Source organism: Toxotes jaculatrix, chromosome 19 (genome assembly GCF_017976425.1).
Source record: "Toxotes jaculatrix isolate fToxJac2 chromosome 19, fToxJac2.pri, whole genome shotgun sequence".
NCBI classification, from domain to species: Eukaryota; Metazoa; Chordata; class Actinopteri; family Toxotidae; genus Toxotes; species Toxotes jaculatrix.
Genome location: NC_054412.1, coordinates 1233312 through 1259048, shown reverse-complemented (window position 1 = coordinate 1259048; position 25737 = coordinate 1233312). Strand labels below are relative to the sequence as shown.

The following is a 25737-nucleotide window of genomic DNA, read 5'->3' as shown; positions in this document are numbered from 1 at the left end:
ATTAAAGTGGGGCTGCAGGTTTGATTATTTTCATTCTCAGTTATCACAATCTCTTGATCGTGTTGTTTGATTAATAATTTAGTCAAATTGTCTGAATCTAAAATCCTTATTTTATGACATATAATCAACTTTTAAAATGGCTGGTTGGTAATTTCAAATCCTCTGCTCAGCAGCAAACAGCAGAAACACAGTCAGATTTTCAGACCCAGTCTCGGTGACCTTTATAACGACCCCACCAGTCAGAGCTGAAGAAGACTCTTGGGATGGGAGGTGAAACATCATCATCCTCGATCCAACTCTTCATGGACTGGTTGAGTTGTTTGGTGGCACTGACTCATTGATAACAGAATTTACAAAATACTGGAGGGTCACATGCAACAAGGTCAGGTGCATGGTCAGTAAATGGTCTCGTGGATTCTCTCTGATAAGCCTGTGTAGTCATCTATCTGAACCTATAATCAGAGTTACATTTCAGGACTATGGTGATAAACATACAGACGAGTCAGTCATGAAGGTTCATGACTGTCAAAAGTCAAACAGCCTCAGTCCATTAGTCCATCTAAGTCTCTGTGTTACCTGCTGAACACTGACAACAACAATACATCAACACAACGAGTGAGACGTGCAGAGGACCAAGCACATCTGTGAGAGCCACTGACAGGTAAACGCAGACAGGTGCACCTGCTGTCTCCGATTTCAGTCTGCTGCTGAGTGACTTATTCTTCTGGGACAGAGAGCTCATCCAGTCTTATGTTACCGGACACTAAAAGATTCATGACTCTTGAAATGTGTTTTGTCTTCTCACTTATGAGCTGATTACAGCGAAGACTTAGAATATGAAAACATCAAATATAAATTAAATGCTTGAGCTGACGGTTGGTGACAGGCTTATGGAGTGAATGTCCTTGTTGCTGCTCTCTGCCACTGCCTGTTGTAACACAGTGATTCAGTTTGACAAAACAATATCATCTCAAGGTCTAACTTCTAAGCTTTCTTCAGGGCTTTTACCCACATCTCATGGTCTTCATTGGGAGTTTGGTTTTCCTGCAGCTTTCTGTCTCTTTAAAAACTTTATTTTACCCACAGTAAAATAATGATTATTATTAAATGTTCTAAACAACTGGGCAAACTCCATTTGCCGAGGAGGCTTGCTTGATCTGTCTAACTAATGTCAAACTAACTCCATGGACTGTTACCATGTTGACATGATAATTAGCGTATCACTAATGTTTGAGTGATCAGCAGCGAGCGCAGCAGCAGACAGAGATTAGCACCATTGTTGTCGTCTTTGACGTTATCCCAGTTAATCCTCAACCTTCCTGAAGGTATTACTGCTCAGCGTCACATATGCCAACAGCCAACAGAGTTTGTGAGGATAAAGAAATTAGAAACTTTGGTATTTAAAATTTTGGTCCAAATTAATAAGGAACGTCCCTGAAATGGTTCAAACAGAATCCATTCATTAATCATTTATTAATTATTAATTATTAGAGCCTTAATTCTTCATTTCTGTTGAATTCTGTGTTTTCCAAACAAATTTCACATTTTTCCATGTTCAGCACTAATTGAACTCTGTCTCTATTTTTCCAGATTACATCGTTCTTTCCAGGAAAATTTCTGAGCCGTAAAATAAAGTTTTACCAAAACGTTTAAAGTGAAATAATGTACAACTGGGGGAAAGACATGAAGGAGGACATGAAATCAGCAGTGAAACACTAAACGACTCTGCATTCTTTTCCTGCCTCACAACATTTGTTTCACCTGCTTTTTTGGTCAAAATGATATGAAAAAGGTTGACACAGGAAGTTTGTTTTGTTATTGTAAAAAATAAAATCGTCTTGTTTTGAGTAAAGTGTCATTAGAGTCTTGGAACCAGTCCATCTAACTCTCTCATTCATTCATTCATTCATTCATTGTGTGAACTATCCCTTTAAACTCCACCTGTCCTACCTTGGATGCCCCTATTGTTCAGCAGAGCGTGAGTAACCCCCCCATGTCCCGGACAGCGCCCCCTGCAGGGACACCCGCTCCGCCGGAGTCTATTTACCCATCTCGTGACGTCACGGGGCCAGTTTCCCAGGATTGCTGCGGGAATCGGAGGCTGCAGGGCGGGGAGAGTGTGGCCCAGGCTGCCGGAGCGGACACCGATCATCTGGACCCGGCACGGCTGCGGTTGTGGACCTGCACCTCTTTTCAGGGATTTTTCTTTTTTTAAAAAAAACACAATTTCCTCCAGAAAAACAGCTAAAGGAGTCCCGGGAGTTTACACTCAACCGAGGTAGGTAGCACCGGCTGCATCCAGCGGATAATTTATCGCAGGAAGACCGCGATGTTAGCTAGCTTACGGGCTACAGCACACAGCAGCGTCCCGGTGCTAGCAGCCAGCAGCACAGGGAGGCTGTCAACACACATTGTCGCTTTCCCGGGAGGAAAACCGTGAACACAGAGCTGAGAGCTGAGAGACAAATCCCCCACACGACTGGGATTTAACGAGTAGTTTAGTCCGGGCTACACCAGCCCCCAGGTCTCTGTCATTCCTGCACTCAGCCGCGGAAATTTAGATCTTTCTAAAAGCATAAATCTTGCGTGCATTTGGTCAAGCTTTGTTAAGAGGAGCCGACGCCAGACTTCCTTCAAACCTCCGACAATTTCAAATCTGTTGATTCAAATTGGTGGCATGCATCGATGAATACGTGGTATAATACATACTTTGATTAAATGGGGGACACTTTAAAATTCGGCTTCGAAAGAATCCACCGGGCCTCCTTTTATTTCTTTAGGGCTTCAACTTTTTATTACACTTAACGGCCCTGCAGTTTACACCAACGGGTGTATGTTCGCTAAAAAACACAGTAGAAATAACCGGCGAACGAAATGTAAAAGTTTGATTATGAAGGTGTGGTGATTGTTTGTGTATTATATACATGCCGAATCGAAGATCAGGGTCTCTTTAATCCGAAAAGGTGATGATTCATTGTTCATAGCGTATGTTTGTGTCCGACAAGCAAGGAGATTACAAATTTTCACCTTTTATGTATGAGGTTTCGGATCGGTGTGAGATTTTGTCTCGACAGCTAGAGCGACGGGACGAGCCTTTAGCACACGCCTCATTTCATTAGAGGGAGTTGAAATGGGACAGAGCTCGGCAGCTGCCAGGAAAATTCACTGGTGCGTGCATGACATTGGAGGCTGTGTTGTTGTACAGCAGCAGCACCAATATGTCAGATCTCACAATATAAGCACGGCTGCGGCCTACACACACACACACACACACACATACACACACACATGCATACACTCCTGACGCTGCTGAGCCTGGGAAGAGGAATCAATGGACATGCTTTGCATAAGAAAAAAAGGCTGAGGGTGGCGGAGCTGGTCATTGTGATATTATTGCCTGAGCGATGATAAAGGATAATGAGGCATCTTCAGAAGTCTGGATGCAGGAACAAGCTGAGCCAGTGCTGTGGTTTTATCTGTGTTGCATGATTATATAAGAGCTCTCAGTGCTTATTGTTTTGGTCCTGAGCTTGTTTTCATGCTGAAGCTGCTTTGAAATCACTTTTATGTCATTTCACTCTCACAAAGGCAGCGTCTGTCTGGATCACTCACAAAGCACCTTATGTTGTGCGTGATTGTTGTGTCTTTATGGACGTGCCTGCAGTTTGTGGTATTTTTAGTTACCGTTCCCATTCTGCTCTGAGTGTTACAGCTCTGCTCTTTCTCTGTCCACCAGCAGTCTCCTGATCTCTGAGGGGACTTTGACTTTTGCTCCTTCCTCACCATGTCCTGCTTTTTATGGCGGAGTTGATGTATAGTTACATTATGTCACAACAGGAAGCAGGACTTGCTGTGACAGAGCTGTCCTTCCTGAGTCCAGGGAGGTTCAGGAACTTCAGGGATCAAAGTCCTGTTCAGGAAATGATCCTGAATGACTGCATGATTATTGGATTAGTTGGATATTGAGTTTTCTTGGGAAGCTGTTTTCACTGATGTGCATGTTACAACCACATGAATGTGAAAGTGCGTTTGGCATCTCGGGTTGTGGCTCATGTCCAGTTCAGGATCAGCTCTTTAAAAGCGTCTTTATCCCTTTAAAATGTCCTTGTACACGTGAGAAAGCTGCGGATTCAGAAAACGAGATCACTGGCAGTGCATGGCAGTAGGCGTCTGCCTCCACAGTCTCACATTCTGATTGAAATGTTCATGTTAGCTTGATGTGTTCTCTCTGCAGACAGCTCCTGTATTGTGTTGTATCTTCTCACATGGTGACGCTGAGGAGGAAGCAGCAGGACGAGGGGGAGGGAAAGAGTGGGATTGTTGGGAAACCTAGTTTAGGAATTCCTGGAATATCCTGGAAGTTTAGAGCCAGGGAACATGATAAATTCTCTGAGGAAGTTTGGATTTTTCCAGTTTTACAGAATCGACAGCAAATGCTCAGTAAAATAACCTGTGGTCAGAAAGTTGGTTTTATCACAGCAGATTGTTTCACTCTGTTCCACCTCAGTGTGACAACAACAGAGACTGAAGCAGCTAAATGGAACTCAGCCATCATTAATGTCATTATTTACACCTGAGCTTTTAATGTGACGTGACATGTCTGAATGTTTTTCACGCTCAGTCCTTTAACGGCACGTCGTGTCAGATAAATGAAAACCGTCAACTTAATATTAGACTCTGAACCTTGGTGAGTTAAACCAAGTGAGACGACGATTCCTTTGAGAGTGGACGTTTGTCTCCGTCGTCTGTTTGTCTGTCTCTGTTTTTGTGTCTGACTGATGCAGATATTTGAGAGTTTAAAACATATGAGATATTTTAACACAAACACACGAGCTGAACTGAAACAACGCAATGATTTATCGATGAGTCTGTTGACAGAAAATAATTGCAGATCATTTTATAATAAGCTAATTTTTCCAGTAGTTTTTTCATTCAGACAATTTGCTGCTTTCAGCGTCTGAGATGTGAAAGTTTGCTGCGTCCCTGTGTTTTGTATCAGTGTGAATCTCAGTAGGAGTGAGACGGGGTCATGGGTTCAGAGGTCTTGACCCAGGCCTTTTCAAAGCCCCCTGCTGATCCAGCAGCAGCAGACTGCGTCCTGGACTTTCTCCTCGCTGCTGCCGATGGAGCAGGAGGGCTCATACATATCTGGTTTCTGTTGGAGATACATTAGTGGAGGTGGTGGAGGACGGGGTTGGGACCTCCCCTCGTCAGCCTTTGTAATTAGGGGAATGTGAGCTGAATTAGTCACGCCGCACTGAGCCACGGTCTCTTGTTGTTGATGGTGATGAAGAGTGTCGACTTACACGCCGTCTGCGAGCCCGGCCGCCTCGCTCCGGGGTTTCTCTGCTCTCTGAGGGAGCTCAAACATCCTGGAACAGTTGAATTTGTTGTTGTTGCTTTGGCTCACACACACTCTGCCACATTACGAGCGAAGCAGAATGTAAACAAAAGTCACGTGGAGTAAATCAGTCGTTGTAGTTTCGTACTGTGAGCTGACGGATTTTGGTGGTTTGGGGTCTGAAAACAAACCGACTCTTGTCCTTGTAACGTTATCGTGACCTGATGCTGCTTCAGCGTCACTGAATGTTCACTGAGGAACCGGAAAATGTCTTCGTCAAATCACATCATCGAAACTCTGAGGAACCTCTGGATATCAGATGTCAACATCTGTGTCCGTATACCCAGAAAGCCTTGTGTTTTAGGGGTTGTTTCCTGTAGTCGGGTTTCAAAGCAGCTGGGAGTTCAGTGAGCTTAAAGTTGAAGTTATTTAGTCTTTTAATCAGCTGATTCACTGAAAATGGAAGGATCATCATTTTTATAACCCTTCATCCAGTTTCTGTTATTAAGGGAAAATACTGTAGGATTACTAATTAACTGTTTAAGGCCCTTTTATAAAAGCAGTGAGGATCACTTCTGCGTTCAAAAAGCTGCAGTTCCTCGGCTGCCGCTGGGGGCTGGCTCCAGAAGTGAGCAATTCTCCATTGACCCCCATGTTAAAATAGCCAACTTTACAGCCTAAAAAACATATTTACAGCCTGGTACTTTTTTTTGTTTTGGTCTCTATTGATAGTTTCCACCTCCGTGAACACCGTGTGTGTTTGTGGGTGGGTCGTGGTTACACTGAGTGACAGCCCCATAGACAGACACTGGCAGTTAGCTCTTTGCTAACACATCGGCTGGGCTAGGCGGCTACATCCAGAGGCCTCCGGCGGTTGACAGCGTCTGCAGTGTCCGTGTTTGTTTGCCAATGTTCGGATAGGTTTCTGTGACAGTATGGCTTGTTGTAGTGTAGACTGTACTAACCGACCGTCGAAGGAGTCTGTGTTGCAGTTTTTTCGGTAAGTAAATTTCTCACTATTTTACCTGGATGTTTGCGCTAATTAGCATGTATTAGCATATTTTGCCGCTAGCTTATGACTTAGTTGCCGATTTCTGGTCGCTGCTGATACAGATAGAGGACCGGAGCAGCTAATGTTAGGAACGCTGCTGCGGTGTGTTCCGTGCTCTCAGAGTCCGTTTATTGTGTGAATACTAGGTTACAGTTTTATTTGGTCTCATTTTCCTGTTTAAAAAGTCCGACATTGCATGGACAGAGCAGCTCCGTCAGTCAGCGGCTGCTGTAACTGTAAGTGGATAGTGGATGGAGGCAGCGGTGAAAGCCGGTAAATATTAAATATTAAACATTTTAATATATTGTTATTATTATCATTATTTCTAGTGTCATTAATAACAATGACAATAATAATGTTTTTAACGTTGTTTGTTTCACAGTTAAATAACAGACTAGAAATAAATTTCCCCCCACAACTCCACCAAACCCTGCAGCTCCACCTAAAACCTCTCTATCTGAAACAGTCATTATGATCTCTGTTGTACGTTGTGTGTGGCTGTCGTACGGGGTCGAGCTAGTCGGGTCGGACTCGGGGACTGTCGTGTGCTGGATGTATCTGCGTGTAGCTGCCGCTTAGCTTGTTAGCCTAGCTGATTAACCTTAGGCTAGCTCGGTTGCTCCGAGCTAAGTGACCCGGTTCTCGGCCGGCTGACCCGTAGAGTGACCGCCTCTTCGCCAAATATGGAAAGTACACTCTCAGTGAAATCCAAGATGGCGCAGCTCAAATGCCCATGGTTTGGTCACTAAACCGACTCCCCGAAACCAATGGGTGATGTCGCGGGTGCTACGTCCATCTTTTATACAGTGTGTGGTTCTTGCCCCGACAGGCCACAGAGAGCAGCGTCAGAGTTTCAGTCTGAGTGTTTGACACACTGAGGTCTGTCCACAGAGACCTGCAGCTGAGAGGGTTCACCAAGGTCAAATCCACAGAGTCTACAAAGCAAAATTACTCATTTAAAACACTGTGAAGCTTTTAGAGCTGCTGATTAACATTATGGACAGTAAACTGACTCTGACTTCCACAGAGTGAGTGTAAGAGTAGATGAAGCTGGTGATAAACCAAAAACTTTTGTGTTAATCAGTTAAATATGAAATATTCCTTCATCTTTGTTTCACCAAATCAGAATCAGTATGAGCTGATTAAATACTTTGAAAGTCGTCATAAAAATATTTAGATAGGTGAATGTGTGTGTGGTTTTGTGGTTGATTTGCTGCCTTTGTGTCAGGAGGTGTGTCTGTAATCATCCTCAGGTTTGGAGACGTGTTGTGTATTTTTAGCTGCTGGTTCTTCCCTTTAACAGCAGACCTGTGTCTTCATGCACTTTCCCTTCAGCCTCTGTGGCTCAGCTGCGAGCGAATCAGCGCGTCACGTCATGTTGACATGCAAATGAACCCAACCCAGTCATTATATCGTTATGGTGGCGAGGGCCGTAACCGTAGCAACAGCGAGGGCAGCCATTTGTGTGCCGATCCCGGCCGGATCACGTGTTGCTGACCTTTGAAACACAAGGCCTCGTGGTACAGAGGGAAACCAAGGCCTTCTCTGAGTGAGATTCTGGGAGGAGGCCTGGTTTGATCGTGAGACGGTGACAGTCCCTCCTGTGCTTCAGGCATTTAGTCTGGAGAGGTTACTGCTGTCGCCTCAAGCGTGAGGAAGGTGTATGTTTGTTTTATTTCTTCCCGACCTGGTGTTTCCTTGCTCTGCTTTGTCACATTGCTTGTTAGGTTTCTGTGGCTTTGCTCCAGAAGGACTTTGACCGGAGTTAATCCGGCTTCTAACACTTCTGACACAGGAATACTTGTTTCAGCTGCTGCCAGAGTTTTACAGCTCTGAACCTTGGACTTCTAACTGCCGCTTGTGTTGTGTGATTTGTTGAGTTTGAGATCTGTCTTCAAACTTCTGTGGTTTTGGATAATACTGTCAGTGTCAGTCTCTCGTCCCCTGTGGACGTGAAAGTTGACGGTGTTTTATAAACGGATGGTTTGGTCGGGACTGAGTCGGTGTGGTTGGTCTGTGTCCAGGTTCAGTGTCAGATCCACATCAGAGCAGACTTGTCCTCAGATGTCTCAGATCTCTCTCTCTGTTGATGTTTCCTGGTTGCTATATTTAGCTGTTACTGGTGCCAGCTCTTCACTGGACCTCCACACTTGGTTGCTATGAGATCTGTTACGTCTTCCATGCAGGACGTCCACAGGAGAAACCAGTTTTCAGGTTGATTTTCTTCGCTTCATGCAAACACAGTGTGTGTGTGTTTATTTCCCAGGATGCCCTTGGCTAACCATGTTAATGCGGCTCCCTGTTGTCCTCTGTGTGTGTGTCTCAGTGGAGCCGAGACTTCCTGTCTTTCTTCTGGGGGCGTCTGTGTAGTGTCCCCCTCTGTCGGGCTTGTTAAATGATCCTCTGAGAGGAAGTGACAGCTCAGAGCCCTGACCAACAAGGCAGGAAACAGAGTTTAACTTTTAAAACTCACAAGCCTCTTTCAGTGTCTCACGATGAGACAATCTGATTGGACACAGAAGACACTCACTGTCACCGCTTTATTCTTAACATGTCCTCAGACCTAAAAGATTAGGCCAAGACTGCGGTCATGGCTGAAAGAAACCAGCATGGACTGTTGGCAGGTGATAAACCGACCCAACCGTCCAACCTGACACTTGACGTTTAAATTGTCTTGAGACGTGTGAGATTGTGTAAAGTTGGATCTGAATGCTTCCACAGCTGAGAGCCAGCGTCTGTGCAGCCTTTATCCTGACGAGCTCGGCTCGCTGCAGGTGAGGTTACTCGTGTTGCTCCGCCCACTGAGGCCACGGGCCTCAAGCTGCCGAACACTGAGGGTTTCCACGGGAGATCTGTTCGCGAGTGAGCGGATCTGACTCCCGTGACCTTTGTGTGACAACTTAACCTTCACACGTCACACACCTGCACATGGTCAGAGATGATCTGAACACCTCCTCATTGCTTTAAGCGTTCGTGTGTGTAATGTACAACTATTTAGCTGCTCATGACACATTTTATTGGCGTTAGACTTCAACTTGAGGAGGATGACTCTTGTCAATCTTTAAACTGTTTTACAGCGAGTTTGTAAAAGATCAGCACTTCAGAAATTCCACACCTTTGCTGAAATCATCAAAACCGAAGTCAGACACGAGACGTGTGATCAGCGCCGACGTGTCGGAGGAAGAACCTGTGATAATAACGTGTTAATCAGACGGTGAACGTAAACATTCTTCATTTGACGAGAGCTGAGAAAAGACTGTGTTCAGTGTTAGAGTGAGGGCTGTGGTTAGACAGTGTCCTCACTAGCACAGAAAGACACACACTCGCGTGCACACACAGCGATCTGGGCCAGATTCGTGTGTGCTTCAGTGAAAGGACTCACCTGTTGATCCTCTGAGCCTCTGACACGCCCTGCTGTGGTGACTCTGTGCTGTGGGTGCGGCGGCAGGCGAGTCGCTGAAAAGAATGCTGGGTAGCATTCACGAAAAGAGTCTGGACCTAACTGGGAGGTTTCCAAAGAATCCACCAAACCAGACCACAGACCTGTGACTGTGACTAACCGAGTTTTCTGTTGATCTGTGGACGTTTGAGACGCTGCAGCTGGAAGTCAGTTTATTTAAATATCCAACAGATGAATTATATTTATAGGTCAGGACCTCGTTCAACACATGGGCTGATAAAGTTGTAGATTATCAGATCACATGTGATCACACAGTTTGCAGTGGAAGCACCTGTGCTGCGTTTGTCAAAAGGAGAATATTGAGTTTAGTGAGGTTTAATAAAAGCTTGTGGTTTTCATGGTATTTTCATATCTGTCCTACGTTTGAGGAGGTAGGACACAGTTAGGGACAAACCCACGGAGGCTACATGTGTCATAGGATTGTGTTCCGGTCAGCAACTAGTTATCATTTTCATTATTGATTAATCTATTGTTTATTTTCCTGATGAATCGTTTTAATCTAATCGATTAATCGACCAGTTGTTGCAGCTGCAGTTCATGTTAATGAAATATGAGTTAATCTGAGTGATTTAGTCTCTTTAGGTTTCAGACCACAGCAGGCGTCTGGATGTGACTGAGTCATTGTGAAATCCTGTGTGGAGATAAGCGACGTGTCATCGGGCCGTCAGCTGTGCAAAGGTCATGAGCTCCGTCAGAGGAAGCGGCGAGGTGTTTCTGTCACAATTAGAGAATAAATCATCCAATCAGCGGCCGCTGATGTTAATTATCTCCCAGGGAAATACGATTTGCCGACGTCTGCCTGGTCTGTGAACGCACCGGAGCCACTGACCGACACTGACACTCTGTGGGTCTGTGCTGGTTTTAGTCGGTGGATTTTTTTTTACCTCCATCTAAAGTCATTTTATTTTTGGATGATTAAGTTAAACTTTAACATGAACTTGTTTGATATGCAAAATGTGCTTTACATAATAGTTCATTGGCTGCATTGTAATATTAAAATATAACACATTACAATGAAGTAACTGTCAGATTTGACTTGTTTTTATGTTTTAAAATTCAGATTTAGCATATTTCTGTTGTGTGTTTGAATTCATTCGTTATCATAGTACTACTACCAACTTTAAAACTCGTGTCATGTCTGGAGCTGCAGCTAACAGTGATGCTGATCATGGATTGATCTCTGCTGATGGTTTTTCTGTCAGTCCACTCACACATTTATCCAACAGTCCTTTTTATTTCTGCTGGAGTGTAAAGCTTCACAGACACGAGGAACAAACGGTGCTGTAAAACAGAACTGAGCCGGGGCAGTTTATTTTAGAGCAGGCTCTGAGGCTTCATCCCGCTCTGTCAATCTGCCCTCGGGGGTTTTTGTCTCTGAACACATCACAGACGCTCTGGTCCCCACGTGACCTGGTGAACGGTCACGAGGGCGAGCTCCCGGCGAGCCACGGCACAGAACCAACAATCAGCTGTTTGTCAGCAGAGGAGTGGGCCGACACACACACACATCTGCAGGCCGATTCACACTGCGCTGCTTCTTCCTCTGCCGTGACATGTGTCGTCCTCTCAGACGCACAAAGCAGCAGATGCTGCGGCTCAAGCGTCCAAACTACACACAGTGTGTTTTCAGTGCTGCCCTTTCTGCTCCCATCTCGACCTCGCTGAGTTCAGTGCTGCAGGGATTTTCAGAGCCAGGCCGCCCTCACGGACGTTAACACCGCTGTCGGGGCATGTAGCTGCATCTCTGTGTGTTCGGTGACTGTGTGACAGCTCCATGCTGTGTCCAGGTATTCCCAGCAGCCCCGGTGAACTGTGATGATTCATAAACACCAGAAAAAGGCACAGGGGCCTCTCTGTCATTTAGCAACAGCCTTTTAAAAGGAGAAATCCATCAGCGTGAAACGTCAGAGTCATTTTGTCAGTTACGTTTAGAACAAATCAGCCTGTGGAAGCAGCTGCACATCGTCTCAGCCTCAGTCTGGGTTTTGTCAGGTCTCAGAACAGCAGCGTTAATAAATGCTCCTGTTGTACGTGAGACAGGATTCTCATGTGAATCAAGGTTTTTGACGGTTCCTTTTTACAATCCGTGCTTGTAAGTCCCCCAGATTTATGGAAGCAGGGCTGAGACCAGGATTTAGGAAATCCTTCGATCATGAGTCAGGTTTCCTGTAAATTCACCCCCCCCAGAGAAAAACCTGACGTGGCTTCGGTCGGAGGCTGCAGTCACGTTCTAACCAGGTGTTTAAAGGTGTGAAGGTGGATCCGTCTCAGGTGGGATCTGTTGATGTGGGCTCTTCAGGGTCTGTCTGCTGTGATGGTGTTTTTATGGCACAGAATTTACGCTTTAGTTTAACGTTGGTGTCATTGATGATTTCAGGACATACACATCTCACAGAAAACACAGAGCCGCTGTGGCTTTAATCTGATCCCGGATCAGTTTGACCTCGGGTCTGTGTGGATGAGGGAGCAGCATGAGGGCATCTGAAAGTCCATCAGTGTGACTCATCCATGTGTTTGTGTGAGTGTATTGATAGTTGTTAGCGAGCTAAGCTGTGTTGTGTTGTTGTTGTTGTTGTTGCTGTTGTGGTGGACACACACAGGTGTAAACGGTGCCTTTGTTTCCAGACCCTGCTTCCCTGTTTGTGTGGGATTACAGGTGTTCAGAGTGATGGCAGGTGTTTAAAGGTGTGCGAGGCTGTGAGTGTGTTGTGATCCTGAGACTGAAACAGCTGCAGTGAAGAAGTTGTTTTATTCTGAAGTGAAAGAGGTTTTAAAAACAAACAAACTCTTCTTATTCCCTCAGGTTGTTGTTTTAAACGCACTTGACTGTTTGACTAAAGGAGAAAGATCATACTCAGCCAGTTTATTTGCCTTTTCTCCCTCCGGTGATTATCTTCATCCTCTGCCCCCCCCCAGTGCAACATCTTCAAACCAATTTCAAAGTGAAAGCCCAATTAGCATAATGCCTGTGTGTCTGCTGGAGCCAGCCACGCTGTGACTCCCGCTCCGACGGCTGCACCGGGAATCATCAGCACATACTCACTCCTCAGCTCAGTTTGCATCTTTAATTTTTCACCTGAGTGAGGATATTAATGGGAATAATGTTCCAGAGGACGCTGACAGCTCCACGCGTTAGCTGCAAAGCTGAAATTGCTCAGAGGATTTTAATATTTAGGGCAGTGGCTTGAAATAGATTAGTTCTGTGCCCTTTTAGTTTAAGGCTCTGGTAAAAAAGCATTAATGTGATCATGAGAGCTGCAGCCGAGGCTCAGCTCTGCCGTTAGCTGACTGTTGTTGGTGCTTTGTGGTTTTCTGAATGAGCCACGGCTTCAGACCAGAGCGAGGAAAGAGCGAGTGAAACTTCAGGGGATAAAATCAGCTGTATAAATGTGTAATGTGTGTAAATAAGAAGTATTCTCTGGTTCCAGCTTCTCAGATGTGAAGATGGAAGGTTTTCGATCATGTTGATCGGGTAAACTTTGAACTGCAGCATGAAAAACATTGTGTTTTTACTTCAGCTGCGAGCAGTGGAAATCAGAGTTTATCCCAGCAGCTTTAACTGGAGCAAACCACATCAGAGCACAGGTGATGCCTTCATCTTCCATCCAAACAGATTTTACTGCTGCTGCTCAAACCAGTTTAAAGGCTCAGGAGGAGATTGCATCACATCCTGTGAGCTGGGAGGAGAGGTTCAGTGTGTTGGTGTGTGTCAGTGTGTGTCAGTGTGGTGCTGTGTGGGCTGAGCAGAGTGTGTTCAGCAGGTTTGATCTTGTCTTTTCATAACTCATGGTGCTGCAGTTGGACTGTATCAGACCTGCTGATGTTTCTAACCTGCCTGATCAGAGTGTGTGTGTGTGTGTGTGTGTGTGTGTGTGTGTGTGTGTGTGTGTGTGTGTGTGTGTGTGTGTGTGTGTGTCTCTCACTGATGAATGTTTTCATTAACCACCGTGTGTTTACTCAGGGTCTGTACATCACAGTGATTTATGTGCTCTTTACTTTTCCACTTCATTTATCTGACAACTAAACTCACTTTAGTTGCTTGAGTTACTTTGATAAATGAATATTTTATTATATCATTAAACACAATCTGTTGTTTCAGATTGACTCACATCAAACATACAAACATATATTAAAGATAACACTGACAGTGTAGGTGAGGTTGGTGGGATATTGACCCTCCTCACTGTGGCGTTAGATGTTGTTGTTGCTCCTGATCCTCAGTTTTCCAATGATCAGAGCAGGAAGCAGGTTCTGTTGCTCTAAACACCGTCGCTGTGTTTGAACCTGTGACCTTTACGCTCCAGCTTCACTGACCTGTTCACTGCTCGGTGTCACTTAGAGACTGATGAAGACTTGAACCACTGCAGACATCAAACCGTCACAGGAGCGTCCGGTTCCAGGACTGGTCTGGCTGCTCTAATAAAAGAGGGGATTGTGCTCCAGTGATAATGGTTTACTTTCCCTAATTGATTTCGATGGCCTCTCAGTGTGGCTCTCAGATAGTGCAGCGACTGTTGAAGTCATTATTTTAAGTTCCCATAGAAAACTCAGTGCTGTTATTGAGTTAGCCGTTTGGCAGGAAGCCGCCGTGTGAGGCGGGAGCTGTAAGACGCAGCTTGGCTCAGTGTCTCAGATCTTATTGGCAGGCGAGCCGCTGCTCAGTGACCCCGACTCTCTGATGTTAACAGGGTCGGGATGCTCCTCGTCGTCAGTAAACTCTCCTCCATGGTGCTGGTTGAGTTACAGTAAGTGATCGGATTTATTCTCATTGATCAGCACCTCAGAGACTAATGTACCACATCATGTGAGACCTGATCCCTGAGCCGTGTCCCTGTGTGCATGTAAACACAGTCTCTGTCTCTCTGGTCCCGGGGGCTGGTGGCTTGTTTTTCCTGTCGTCTCACACATGGTGGTAGTTTGTGGTCACCTGTCCCTCCGGCTGTTTGGTGATGACTGCCCTTATGTTTTCGTGTTTCAGTGAAATGTCTCCACAGCTGTTACACAGACTGAGTGAACTGTGGTGCACGCGTCGCTGCGACACAGAGGATTAAACCACAGTGACTTTAGTGATGCTCTGAATGTTTCTGTAGCGCCACCATCAGGTCAGGCGCTGCCTCAGTGCAGCCTCACAGAACCACCGGCAGGGTTTTACTAAAAGTTAGAGCAGCAAGAATAATAATAATAATAATAATAATAATAATAATAGTAATAATTAGGTTTCTGCGGTCAGCGTCTGATAAAAGAAAAAGAGAACTGAAGAAGTAAAAACGAACAAACAACTGATGATGTTTCTGCTTGTTGTGTGTGCGTCGTGTTTTCCAGAGCCTTCAGAGCGGTGCGATGGAGGATGGGAAGCCGGTGTGGGCGCCCCACCCAACGGACGGGTTCCAGCTGGGGACCATAGTGGACATCGGCACTGACAGCCTCACCATCGAACCTCTCAAACAGAGGGGGAAGGTGAGCGGGAGCTGGGGCTTCAGATCCAGCAGCTGCTGCTGGATTTGACTTTATTTAGCTTTAATGCATTTTGGTGGAGATTCTAAACACACTTACCATGCGAGGTGCCTTCGAAGTGTCTGTGTTTCCTGCTCAGACAGAATCTCTCTGGTCCTTCCTGGATCTCAGAGCTTTGGTTTCCTGCTAAGCCTTTTCCAAAATGCTTTTACCTGCAGTGTGTTAATGATTTAATCTGTCACTTAATCTCATGCGGAAGAGGCCACAGTTCTGGAAGCAATAACGCATCATTCACTCAATGATTCACCTGCAGGCCCTGTGTTTTACAGCCTGCAGGTCTAATGTGCTCGAGCGCAAAATTAATCAGTGCCATCTGAAGTCAAGTGGCTCTCTGCAGCAGGACAAACACACGGTCTTTGATATCTTCTCCCCTCTCACTGTTAATTCACTTTTCTGCTGGATCAGGTGCCATATCGCCCTCAGCTGAGCTTTTAATGTCACTGAGAGTCCGTCGCCACGGTTACGCCCAAAGCCTTGTGTCTGTCTTGGTCATCTGTCCCCCCGGAAGGCCTCTGAGACGGATTGTTCCCATTCAAAGAGCCTCCTCAGTAATTCTGTTTACTGTCAGCCTATAAAACACAGGCCTGTCACTGTTTAATGGGAACACAGGTCTCAGGACCCACAGAGTGTTAGCAGTGAGTGTGGTGTCCGTCATCTGTGGAACATTTACTGTGGTAAAGTAAGTTTTTCCAAGGTTTCTTGATTTTTATTTTATTTTTTTTACCTGTGATGGAATCGTAGAAAGTTTTCCTGCAATACCTGACAGTCACTTGATCGTCTCCGTCATTTTTCACGCACAAATAGAATCGAATGAATTTATAGAGTAAAATTAATTTTGTCTCCAAGGAGCGGACAGACCCAAAGCAGCCACTGTCCTTAACCTAAAGCATGTTATAGGTAGTGTGCTGAGGGCACGACACAGCCTGTGCTGCAGTGTTTCCTGGGAGGCTCAGCTTGGGGTAATAATGCTCTTTATTAATTACCACTGCTCAAAAAAGCCCCATCAGATCTGTGTTGGTGTGGAAACATGAAGAGTTGTCCTCCTCAGATCTGTTGTCAGAGCGAGTTTCCGGGCTGCAGCCGAGGCCTGTAACAGTCTGAGTCAGAACAATGTCCAGTCTGTCCTGCTGCAGCCAGTTTGTGCCAGTGTCTGACGATGTGTTCGGGGGCTGGCAGACCTCCTGGGATGGACGTCAGGAGAGAGAGACAGCATGATACCCTGTCATACTATCACTCACAATGGTGGACTCTTTGTCCTGTAATACCGATATAAAGGCCTGTGAGGAAAACGTCCCCTCAGTGAGACACTGTCCACATCTGAACTGACATTTCAGATGTTGGAGTTTTGTTCTTTGGACCAACAGGGAGAGTTTCTTTAACGTTCACAGTGACAGTTACTGATTCTCAGTGAGGTACAAGTCTCTGCACGTTGATTCACCTGAAATGATTCCAGACAGAAGAACCTGTAACTCACAGTTAACACTCAGAAATAGACACATGAACTTCCTGAGGCTTCAGTCTCAGGACCTACCTAGCTGCTGTTTCTCTCTGTGTGTGTTTATTGGGGCCTTACATCACCTCCCCCCTCCTCCACCTCCTCCTCCTCCCCTGTTTTCTCCCCTCCATTCTCCTCACGCGGCGCAGCGTTGTGGAATCCGTCCAGTTTGGGCTGAGAATGTGGAACATGCCACCACTGGAAAGAATGAATCGACTGTACGTCACCTTGGCGCTGCGGCCTTGGCGCTCTGAGGGCCCGCAGCGCCTCTTTAACTGGGCAGATTAAATGGCTCGGCCTCGCAGAGAGAGGCTGCTGGAGCCTGCAGGAGCTGCCAGTGTTTGGCCTGCAAATCACAGAAGTACAAGACCAACACCCCCCTGCTCCAAAACACTGAGGTCACATGTGTCCTCATAAACCCTCCTGTATTAGTTCAACATGGTCGGTTTTAGCTTGAAGAATGTGAAACGTGTGCGGAGCTAATACCACAGAGCTTTCAGAGCAGAAGCAGACATCAGGGTTGGCACCTTAAAGCCTCAACTCGACTGAATGGCTAAATTTAATAGAACGTGTATAATAGAGCAGAGTCTTTCCCACAGTGTTTGACTCTCTGTATTATTCATTCATTATTCATCTGATTCTTCACTTTAGAATAAAATATTTCTTATTTATTCTGTGGGTTTGCTGGATGGTTAATAATGCAGAGTGACGGCTCCCTGCTGTGGACGTGTTGACCGTCCTCTGACTGTCCAGCCTCCCTTCACTCTGATCCTGTTACCTCCTGCCTCCAAATAATTCATCAGGCCCCCGCGTGTCGAGCAGCAGCAGCTGGTATATTTCTGGCTCTGGATAGTTGGTTTTTAAATTTAAAATAATCTTAGAACGGAAAGAAACAATTTCCAGAAATAGAAAGGAATGAAAAGACAAAAACTTTCTGTGATTTTGTTCCGAAAAAAAAACTTCTGTGGTGAGGACCGTCCTACAAAATAACTTTGTTCCTTCATAATAAAGCTGGTAAATGAGTCAGCAAATTAGATTGATGGGAAAAAGGATGATTTTACTTGATGGACTTTGTTCCTCAGATGATGAAACTTACCTGAACAGACTCGATCTTGTGTTTCGGAGCTTGATGATGTTTTACTGATTCTTTTTCTTCATTTTCTTTTCTTTTGTCTTGCAGACATTCTTGGCTCCCATCAACCAGGTCTTCCCTGCAGAGGATGATGTCAACAAACACGTGGAGGATAACTGTAAGCCTGTTTGATCACGAATTTACCTTCTCTGATATCTCTGCTCTTTTCTTAACTTCCACCGTCCTCTCATGATTTCGCTCTGAGCAGGTTTTACAGCTTCTCTCCACAAGATTTCTGCTTTCCATCAGAATAAATTACAGATTGTTGCTGCAGGAGCCACACAGGCAGTATGTTCATCAGCAGACCTGTTTTTTTAGCCTGTAGTGTTTCTCAGTGTGGAGGTTTGAGCTTTTTACATTGTGTGTTTGTGTTTGTGTAGTGATGCATCTTGTGCGTTACAGTTCCTTTTTTTCTGTGTCTCTCAGGTTCCTTGATGTACTTGAATGAAGCCACTCTGCTCAACAATGTTCGTGTGAGATACAGCAAAGACAAAATTTATGTAAGTGACTGACATGAGGAAGTGAAGCTAATGAAATATATTACTTTTGTTACTGAACTTACTCCATGATATCTTCAGTGAAGTTGAAGTGGGTGCAGGTAGATCAGGGAAAGTTTCTCTCGCGCTCTGAAGTGAAATTTGTCCTCAGTTGCGTTCCCTCCTGAGCCTCACCTTCCTCTGAGGTGATGCAGTCAGTTCACACTGACATCTGGTGGCTGCAGAAGGAACTGCCTCGTGTGGAGTAAACGTCTGAACATTACCCCTCCATCTTTTTCACATCAGTCCGACATGTTTATGGTTTTACCTCTGCAGTAAATCCTGCCTTCATAAAGACTTAGGTGTTACAGAGCTTTATTCATTTTAGTGTTTTCAGCGTTTTATTAATTTTAATTGGGTGAACCTTAAATTTGATTCAACATCTTTCTAAAAGTGTTTCAACACACTGAACACGATAACATCCATGAAAGCAGGAATAGCTGCTGCACTGTTGGAGTAGACGGTGTTCGTTTTGGCTACGTTACCTAATAAACTGGACACTGCGTCAGAAACAAATCCTGTGAATACAACATGATCATGTGATCCTTTACGAGTTAACGAGGCCAGTCCGAGCGCTCGGTTAAACACCTGACCAGCGTACAGAGGTTCATGAAACAGCTGTAACAGCTGTAACAGACGGTGATCCTGGACAAAGGACAGCTACGTTTCTCAGACCTTTATGATGTGTTCGGCTCAGAAATGCAGCTGATGATCGGGTTTGAGTAAAGGGGCGTGATTTCACTGTCACCATTTATCAGCACTGAAGGTGCATCGCTGCTGTGGGATTCTGGGAAATGTAGGATATCACCATGAAATAATGAGTTTTCTTCGCTGTTCCTCTCCTTCTTCTCTGCCAGACGTTTGTAGCCAACATCCTCATCGCAGTGAACCCGTACTATGACATCCCAAAGCTTTACTCGCCGGAGACCATCAAGCAGTACCGGGGCCGGTCTCTGGGCACGCTGCCGCCACACGTGTATGCCATTGGTGAGCGAACACATGAACTGAGGTGAAGCCTCATTTAATGAAAGAGTGAGAGACGACGCTCAGCGTTTTTATTTGCCTTTGAAATCTGTGGGATCCGTGTTTATTGTTGTGGTTTATCTCTCATGTTTCTGCTGAGTGTGACACAGTTAGGATTCATGTTAACAGGTTAGGCGTTTAATTGATTGGGAGGATATATCATTGATCAGCTTTATATTTTGTTTAGCAGTGACACCTCAGTGTCCCCTGAACATCCCACAGTTCCTCACTCTAACTCAGCGTCTTGTTATTGCAGAAGAATCATGAACAGTTTTGCAGTTTAATATCTGTTTGATTACTGGGGTCAGGTTTGTGTCCTCGCCGCAGAGGACAGTTTAATCTAACAGCTGCTCGTGTCTGTCGCTCGTCCAGCTGATAAGGCGTACAGGGACATGAAGGTCCTGAAGATGAGCCAGTCCATCATCGTCTCAGGGGAGTCTGGGGCCGGGAAGACCGAAAACACCAAGTTTGTGCTCAGGTGAGGATGACGCTGCACCTTCATATGCCACAGAGAGAGAGAGTCGCTGTCAGGGAGACAACTGAAAGTTATTTTATGATGTCTCAGTCCCTCGTGTGTCTCAGCTTTAACTGGACTGGATTCACAGGGTTTTTGAATGTGTCACTGCTTCATAGACTGAAAGACTGAAACTCAGACAGATGCAAACATCCTGGTTGTTCACCGGACGACCCGAGTGATGACAAACGCGTCTACAGACACACAAAGGGGATTAAAGTTTTGTCCAGATTAAACTAAAAAACAGAAAATTCCTTCAATAAAATCCAACAACGTCACAAACGAGGTCGTCAGAGAATATTTTCCATCTGTAACTGAAGTCATGAAGCGTTACTGTAACACTGACTCTGCTGTGCTGTGTGTTTCTGCTGACAGATATTTGACAACCTCGTACGGAACAGGTCAGGACATAGACGAGAGAATAGTGGAAGGTGAGGTTCAGCCCTGCTCTTTGCTTCGGTTAAAGCCTTTGTTTTTCCGTTGTGAGTCTGTGTTTGTGACTCCACCGTTTTCCCGCTCTAACCCTGCAGCGAACCCTCTGCTGGAGGCTTTCGGAAACGCGAAGACTGTCCGGAACAACAACAGCAGTCGCTTTGGAAAGTTTGTGGAAATCCACTTCAACGAGAAGGTATTTTATTCTGCGAACAATAAAAACTTTAACTTAAACAGAGTTTGTCTCCGGAGCTCTCTCTGCAGATGAGAAAATGAAGAGTCATGAATTAAATATGATGACTAATCGCTCGGGTTATTTATCGTGAACTGTTTGTATTTATCTTTGCATCCACTTTATGAATATCTCTGCATTCATAAATAAACACAGTAGTCTCTGGATCAACATAGATGCTTACACAGCAAAAACAGTGATGAGGCCTCAGTTTCCCTCAGTCAGTATCATTTTCTCTTTTGTCTCTGACCTGCATTTGTGCCATAAATCAGTGTATTTGCATATAGATTTCCTGCACATCTGATATATTTCCCAGTTTCCTTCTTTATGAACAGCAGTTTTCTCCATTTAAACTGATTTAAACAACAAAAATCCCTGTTAAAGACCCAGTGCTGGTGTGTATTAGGGATCTTAGTGTTGGAAACGCACACATCTTGTTTGTGTTGTGTGTTGTTCTTGTCAGAACGCCGTGGTGGGCGGCTTCGTGTCACACTACCTGCTGGAGAAGTCGAGGATCTGCAGACAAAGCCCGGAGGAGAGAAACTACCACATCTTCTACCGACTGTGTGCCGGAGCGCCCGAGGACATCCGGCAGAAGTTCCACCTCAGCTCCCCGGACACGTTCAGGGTATGAAAGCCTCAGCAGATTCAGGCCATTTGTACGTTTGATGTAGAGGGATGAACGCATGAATCAGACAGGGATGGATGGACAGATGGAGAGATAGATGGATGCTGCGGATGATGGGTGGACGCAGCAGGGTTCAGGGAGCGTTTTCAGAAAGTAAAATGTGGATTTTAGGAATAAATCTGGTGATATTTTACACGGCTGAACACCAGACGATCACACTGACAGTAAAACACGCAGCTGTTGTTTTAAAGAGCTGAGGAACGGCAGCAGCTCAGTGTGGATGCACTTTACTCTGGTCCACCTGATCAGACCAGGTCAGTCATTTTTCCTCAGTCTGTCTCAGAACACACATTTTCACACACTCAGCACTCACACATAGCAGGATCTTCTAAATCACTGTAATCACGAGCTGTTGACACACAAATGCGCCAATAAAAGCCAAAAAACAAACACACATACACTTTCACACTGCAGGGCTGGGGTCGGACTGTAAAACCTCACTGAAACAGAGACACCAGGGGGCAGCACTGAGCCGTCACAGACCTTCATTAAAGCTGGAGCCCATCTGGCTGCAGCGCTCACGCTGCTCAGTGTTTATTAGCTGTCAGAGGGACATCAGATGCTCGTGTTTACTTCCTGTTCAACATTCAGGCACAAACAGAGGAATCTGCAGTAATGGCTGCAGTAAAAGTGGCTGATGCTCAGAGAATGGCTGAAAGCGAGGGCCGAGGTATTGATCTTTGACTGTCTCACCTGTCAGAGTGAAACAGCACAACGTCAGAGCACAAAGACCAGACGGTACCTGAGAACCACACTCTTACTCTTTAGAACAAGTTAACAACAAATAAACTCTAAGTTCTTTTATCAGATCAAATATACACCGGAGTCATGCTGAAGATGAAGATGAATCAATTATCAAGATATTCTGCTGATTTGATCAGTTGACTAATCATTTCATCTCTAACTGAGTGCAGTGGAGGGAAAATAAGAATGAAAATAAGTATAATAATATCTGTAATAACAGCCACAACAGGCCAAACACAGACGTTTCCAAGTGCTTCATTTGTTATTTGACCACAGGCTGAAACCAGATCTCGAACAGGTTTAATCTTCGCTCTCTCAGAAAACAGCTGAGTCACACTCGTCTCCACCAGAAAAAAAAAAAAAAAATCTTTTGAGGGCAATTTCTTTTTTACAGAGTCATCCCTTCTCTGGCAGCATCTCAATTCAATAGTCTGTTCTCACCTGCGTCACACTCAGACCTTAAAGTGCCGGCGCTCACTCTGTGGTCTCCGCCCGTGTCCCCCTGCAACTTATTACACCTCCCACTGTCAGTTCAATGGCTTCTAATGGCTTCATATATCTGCAGTTTTCCCTGCTGGTGGAGTAAAGACGGAGTCACTGAGCGCTCTCTAAGATCAGCAGCCGAGGACGGAGCTCAGCAGTGATGAACTAAGTTTTGTTCAGTGCGTCAGAGGGAGGAGTGAGGAGCGTTTGGTTTAAAGTGACCTGCAAAGTGTTGATAAGACCTGAAGGAGCAGAGCAATGAATGGTTTAAAATGTGAGAGGAGTGTGTGTGTGTGTGTCTGCTAGCATGAGATGTTTTCAGCTATAAAAACATTCCTCTCTAACGCTGTTCTCTCTTTGGCGACGGTCACTGTTCAGCAGTCAGAGTCATGATTTCTCGCTGTGACCGTCGCCTGACCAATCTTCGTGTTTCACGATGTCCACGCTCACTACAGGAGATAAAACAGGCCGCCGTCGCACCTGCAGCTCACTGCGATTCTTTCACTCTGTCGGGCGTGGCCGTTATGGGGCTGGTATCGTGTGGTGTGATGAGCAGGTGGAAAAGCTGAGAGCACGGAGCTTTGTCTAAAGCAGCGTAGAGAAGCCTCGGGGTGTTTGTAAGAGCAGAGATTGAACAGGAGTTTTCAGAGGAGGAAAAACAAAACAGAATGTTTCCCCTCTGCAACCTTCTGAACACACAGAGAACTGAACAAGCAGGGAGTCCTCCCTGTAGCTTCTGCTGTAATGACAGTTTTTGTTTCTGTCTGTTTGGCCAAAACGACTCGCCTCTCCAAACACGATAAGCTCCGCCTCCAGTCTCTCATTTTCTCCCCCTCCCCAGGACGCCTGGGAAGTTTGTGTCTGAGTGGTCTCTACCTCGATTCTCTGCTTAGAGCAGAGGAGGCCGGCTGGAGAAAGGTAATTTTGTGGGTTTGGACCGTTAAGGTGTCTGCGCGCTTCAGATGAAGTGACTGATGGATCATCTAACAGCGTGTGAACGCCTCCTTCAGACGGAGGAGGGACAAAGCTGATGATCACAGGCTCCTCACACAGCGACTGTCCGGCCGTATTTTCTGTAACCACCTTCGGTTTACCTTCACACTCACACGAAAGCTTCAGTAACGCAGAAATTTGACGCATGGATGCATTTCAACCAATGAAAAACAGCTTTTCAGATCATATGTTCAAAATGTTTCCAGCTTAGAGATTTCTCTCCTCAGACGTGCTCTTCGTTTTTTATCTGCTCTCTGTTTTCACTCCTCATATTTGAATTTTACTCACTTGTCCCATAAATAAAGTTGAGATTGTAGTGGAATGAGGCTCAGTGTCGCTCTGTTCTCTGAAGCTTTGCTGATATCTTGTTCTCTCTCTCTCTCTCTCTCTCTCTCTCTCTGTCCTGCAGTACCTGAACAGAGGATGCACTCGCTTCTTTGCTTCCAAAGACACAGACAAACAGATCCTGCAGAATCGCAAGAGCCCAGAGGTAAAGTAGATCCCGACTCATTTCATTCACTCAGTTCAGTTCACTGTGCTTTATGAGCCACAGAAGAATAAGGTGACGTGATGGTGATGAGTGGACTGTGGAGGTTTTTCTTTTGATGAATTGATGAATCTGTCATGTCAGTGGTTGTTGACTGTTGTTCTGTCAATCACTGATAAAAGTGTGTTCACCTGTGAGTTCAGCTGTGAAAGCTCCTGAACTTTACTCCAGCGAGGGCCGTCGGCTCTGTGCTCGTGTCCCCTGTGTTTTATTCTTAGTCTCAGTTACGAGCTCATGCTAAAGTGGAAGCTGTCGTCGCCCTGTGGGCTGTAAGAAACGAAGCAGTCGCCCTGCAAACCCCTTTAGTGCCTCGTTAAGCCTGACTCAGCATATTCATCCCGCTTTACTGCTCCGGTTCCTGTTTCCCTCTCACAGTTTTTCCTGTGCAGGTTGATTTCCAGCCCGTCACCTGTTCACTTTGTCTGCTGATCTGTTTGCTCTTCTCTCTCCCTCTCGTCCTCGTGCTGTTTGCTCAGTATCTCCTCTCATCTGCTCATCACGGCAGAGCAGACTCGTCAGCTGTGGTTCTGATCGTTGGTTTCTGGGTGAGCCCTGGTAACTCCAGGTAATCCCCTCTCAGTGGAAACAGCGTAAGAGGACGGGACTTGATTTGAATGAAAATATAAATGTTTGTTTGTGTTTCTGCGAGTCATCAAATTAAAGAAACTCAGCCTGTGTGAAACTAAAGTAAAAACACTGTTTATGGATCAGTTCTGGATCCACAGACGGTACAAAACATCATGCTGACGATTTCTCCAATTACTGGGTCTGAGCTCCTTATTGGTTTTCAGACAAGCATTTGAGAAATGTTTGACCTGAAGCTGCTGTTCTGAACAGAATAATTATAAATGATCATTCGGGAGCGTGAGCGAGAAATTCAGCCTGAAGTTACTGACTCGTCTTTTTCACTGCTTTTCTTCAAAATGCAAAAAAAGACTGAAACATCTTATTTGTGGGGCTTTTGTTTGCGGAACGGCTGAAAAGGACGAAAATGACGCTGGATTCGGGAAAGTTAGTGAAACCTCTGGCGTCAGCTTTTGGCACTTTGAGGGGATTTCAAAATAAAACGCACCGCTGTGGTTTACAGCCGCTTGCTCGCTCTTTGTTTCCGTTAGAATTCGTTCACACTGAGACTCGATTTGCAGAAATCCGTCGGCAAACAAGATGAAAACTTGTGTTCTTTCCTCGAGCGGCTGAGGTGGAAAACCCAGATAATAGATCAGAGAATATGTGAATATGTGTGTGTAGTTATACATGTGTGTATGAAGCTCAGCACCAGATTGCCTGAACAACAGAGACCCACTCAGATGTTTCATCAGTGCTGTTATGTTCCTCACAGCGAAGCAGCTCTGCTTATATAATCCCATAGTTTTCAGAATAAGTTCAGATGCTTAAATTCAAACAGCAAACATTTTAATTAGCAGCCCGGTGGAGAGTCTCAGCGCAGCACAAAGGCATCTAATGCACTGCATTAATAAGAAAAGCTCATCATGTGAAATGAGCTCCTTCCTTTGCCTTCGGCCTTTGATTAATTATGCACAAGTATTCCATT

The 25737-nt window shown here is 45.3% G+C and overlaps 1 protein-coding gene across 1 annotated transcript in view; it reads left to right on the top strand.

The window, feature by feature from the left end:
* Positions 1-2093: 2093 nt before the first annotated feature.
* The window catches only part of myo6a (myosin VIa), a 76875-nt gene continuing 53231 nt past the window's right edge, over positions 2094-25737 (top strand). Inside the window, exons 1-10 of the mRNA XM_041064154.1 lie at positions 2094-2278; positions 15175-15309; positions 18042-18111; positions 18420-18493; positions 19387-19516; positions 19925-20030; positions 20442-20497; positions 20597-20694; positions 21194-21358; positions 24048-24128. Coding sequence (XP_040920088.1) covers positions 15193-15309; positions 18042-18111; positions 18420-18493; positions 19387-19516; positions 19925-20030; positions 20442-20497; positions 20597-20694; positions 21194-21358; positions 24048-24128 — 897 coding nt within the window. The 5' untranslated portion in view covers positions 2094-2278; positions 15175-15192. The remainder of the gene's footprint in view (positions 2279-15174; positions 15310-18041; positions 18112-18419; positions 18494-19386; positions 19517-19924; positions 20031-20441; positions 20498-20596; positions 20695-21193; positions 21359-24047; positions 24129-25737) is intronic.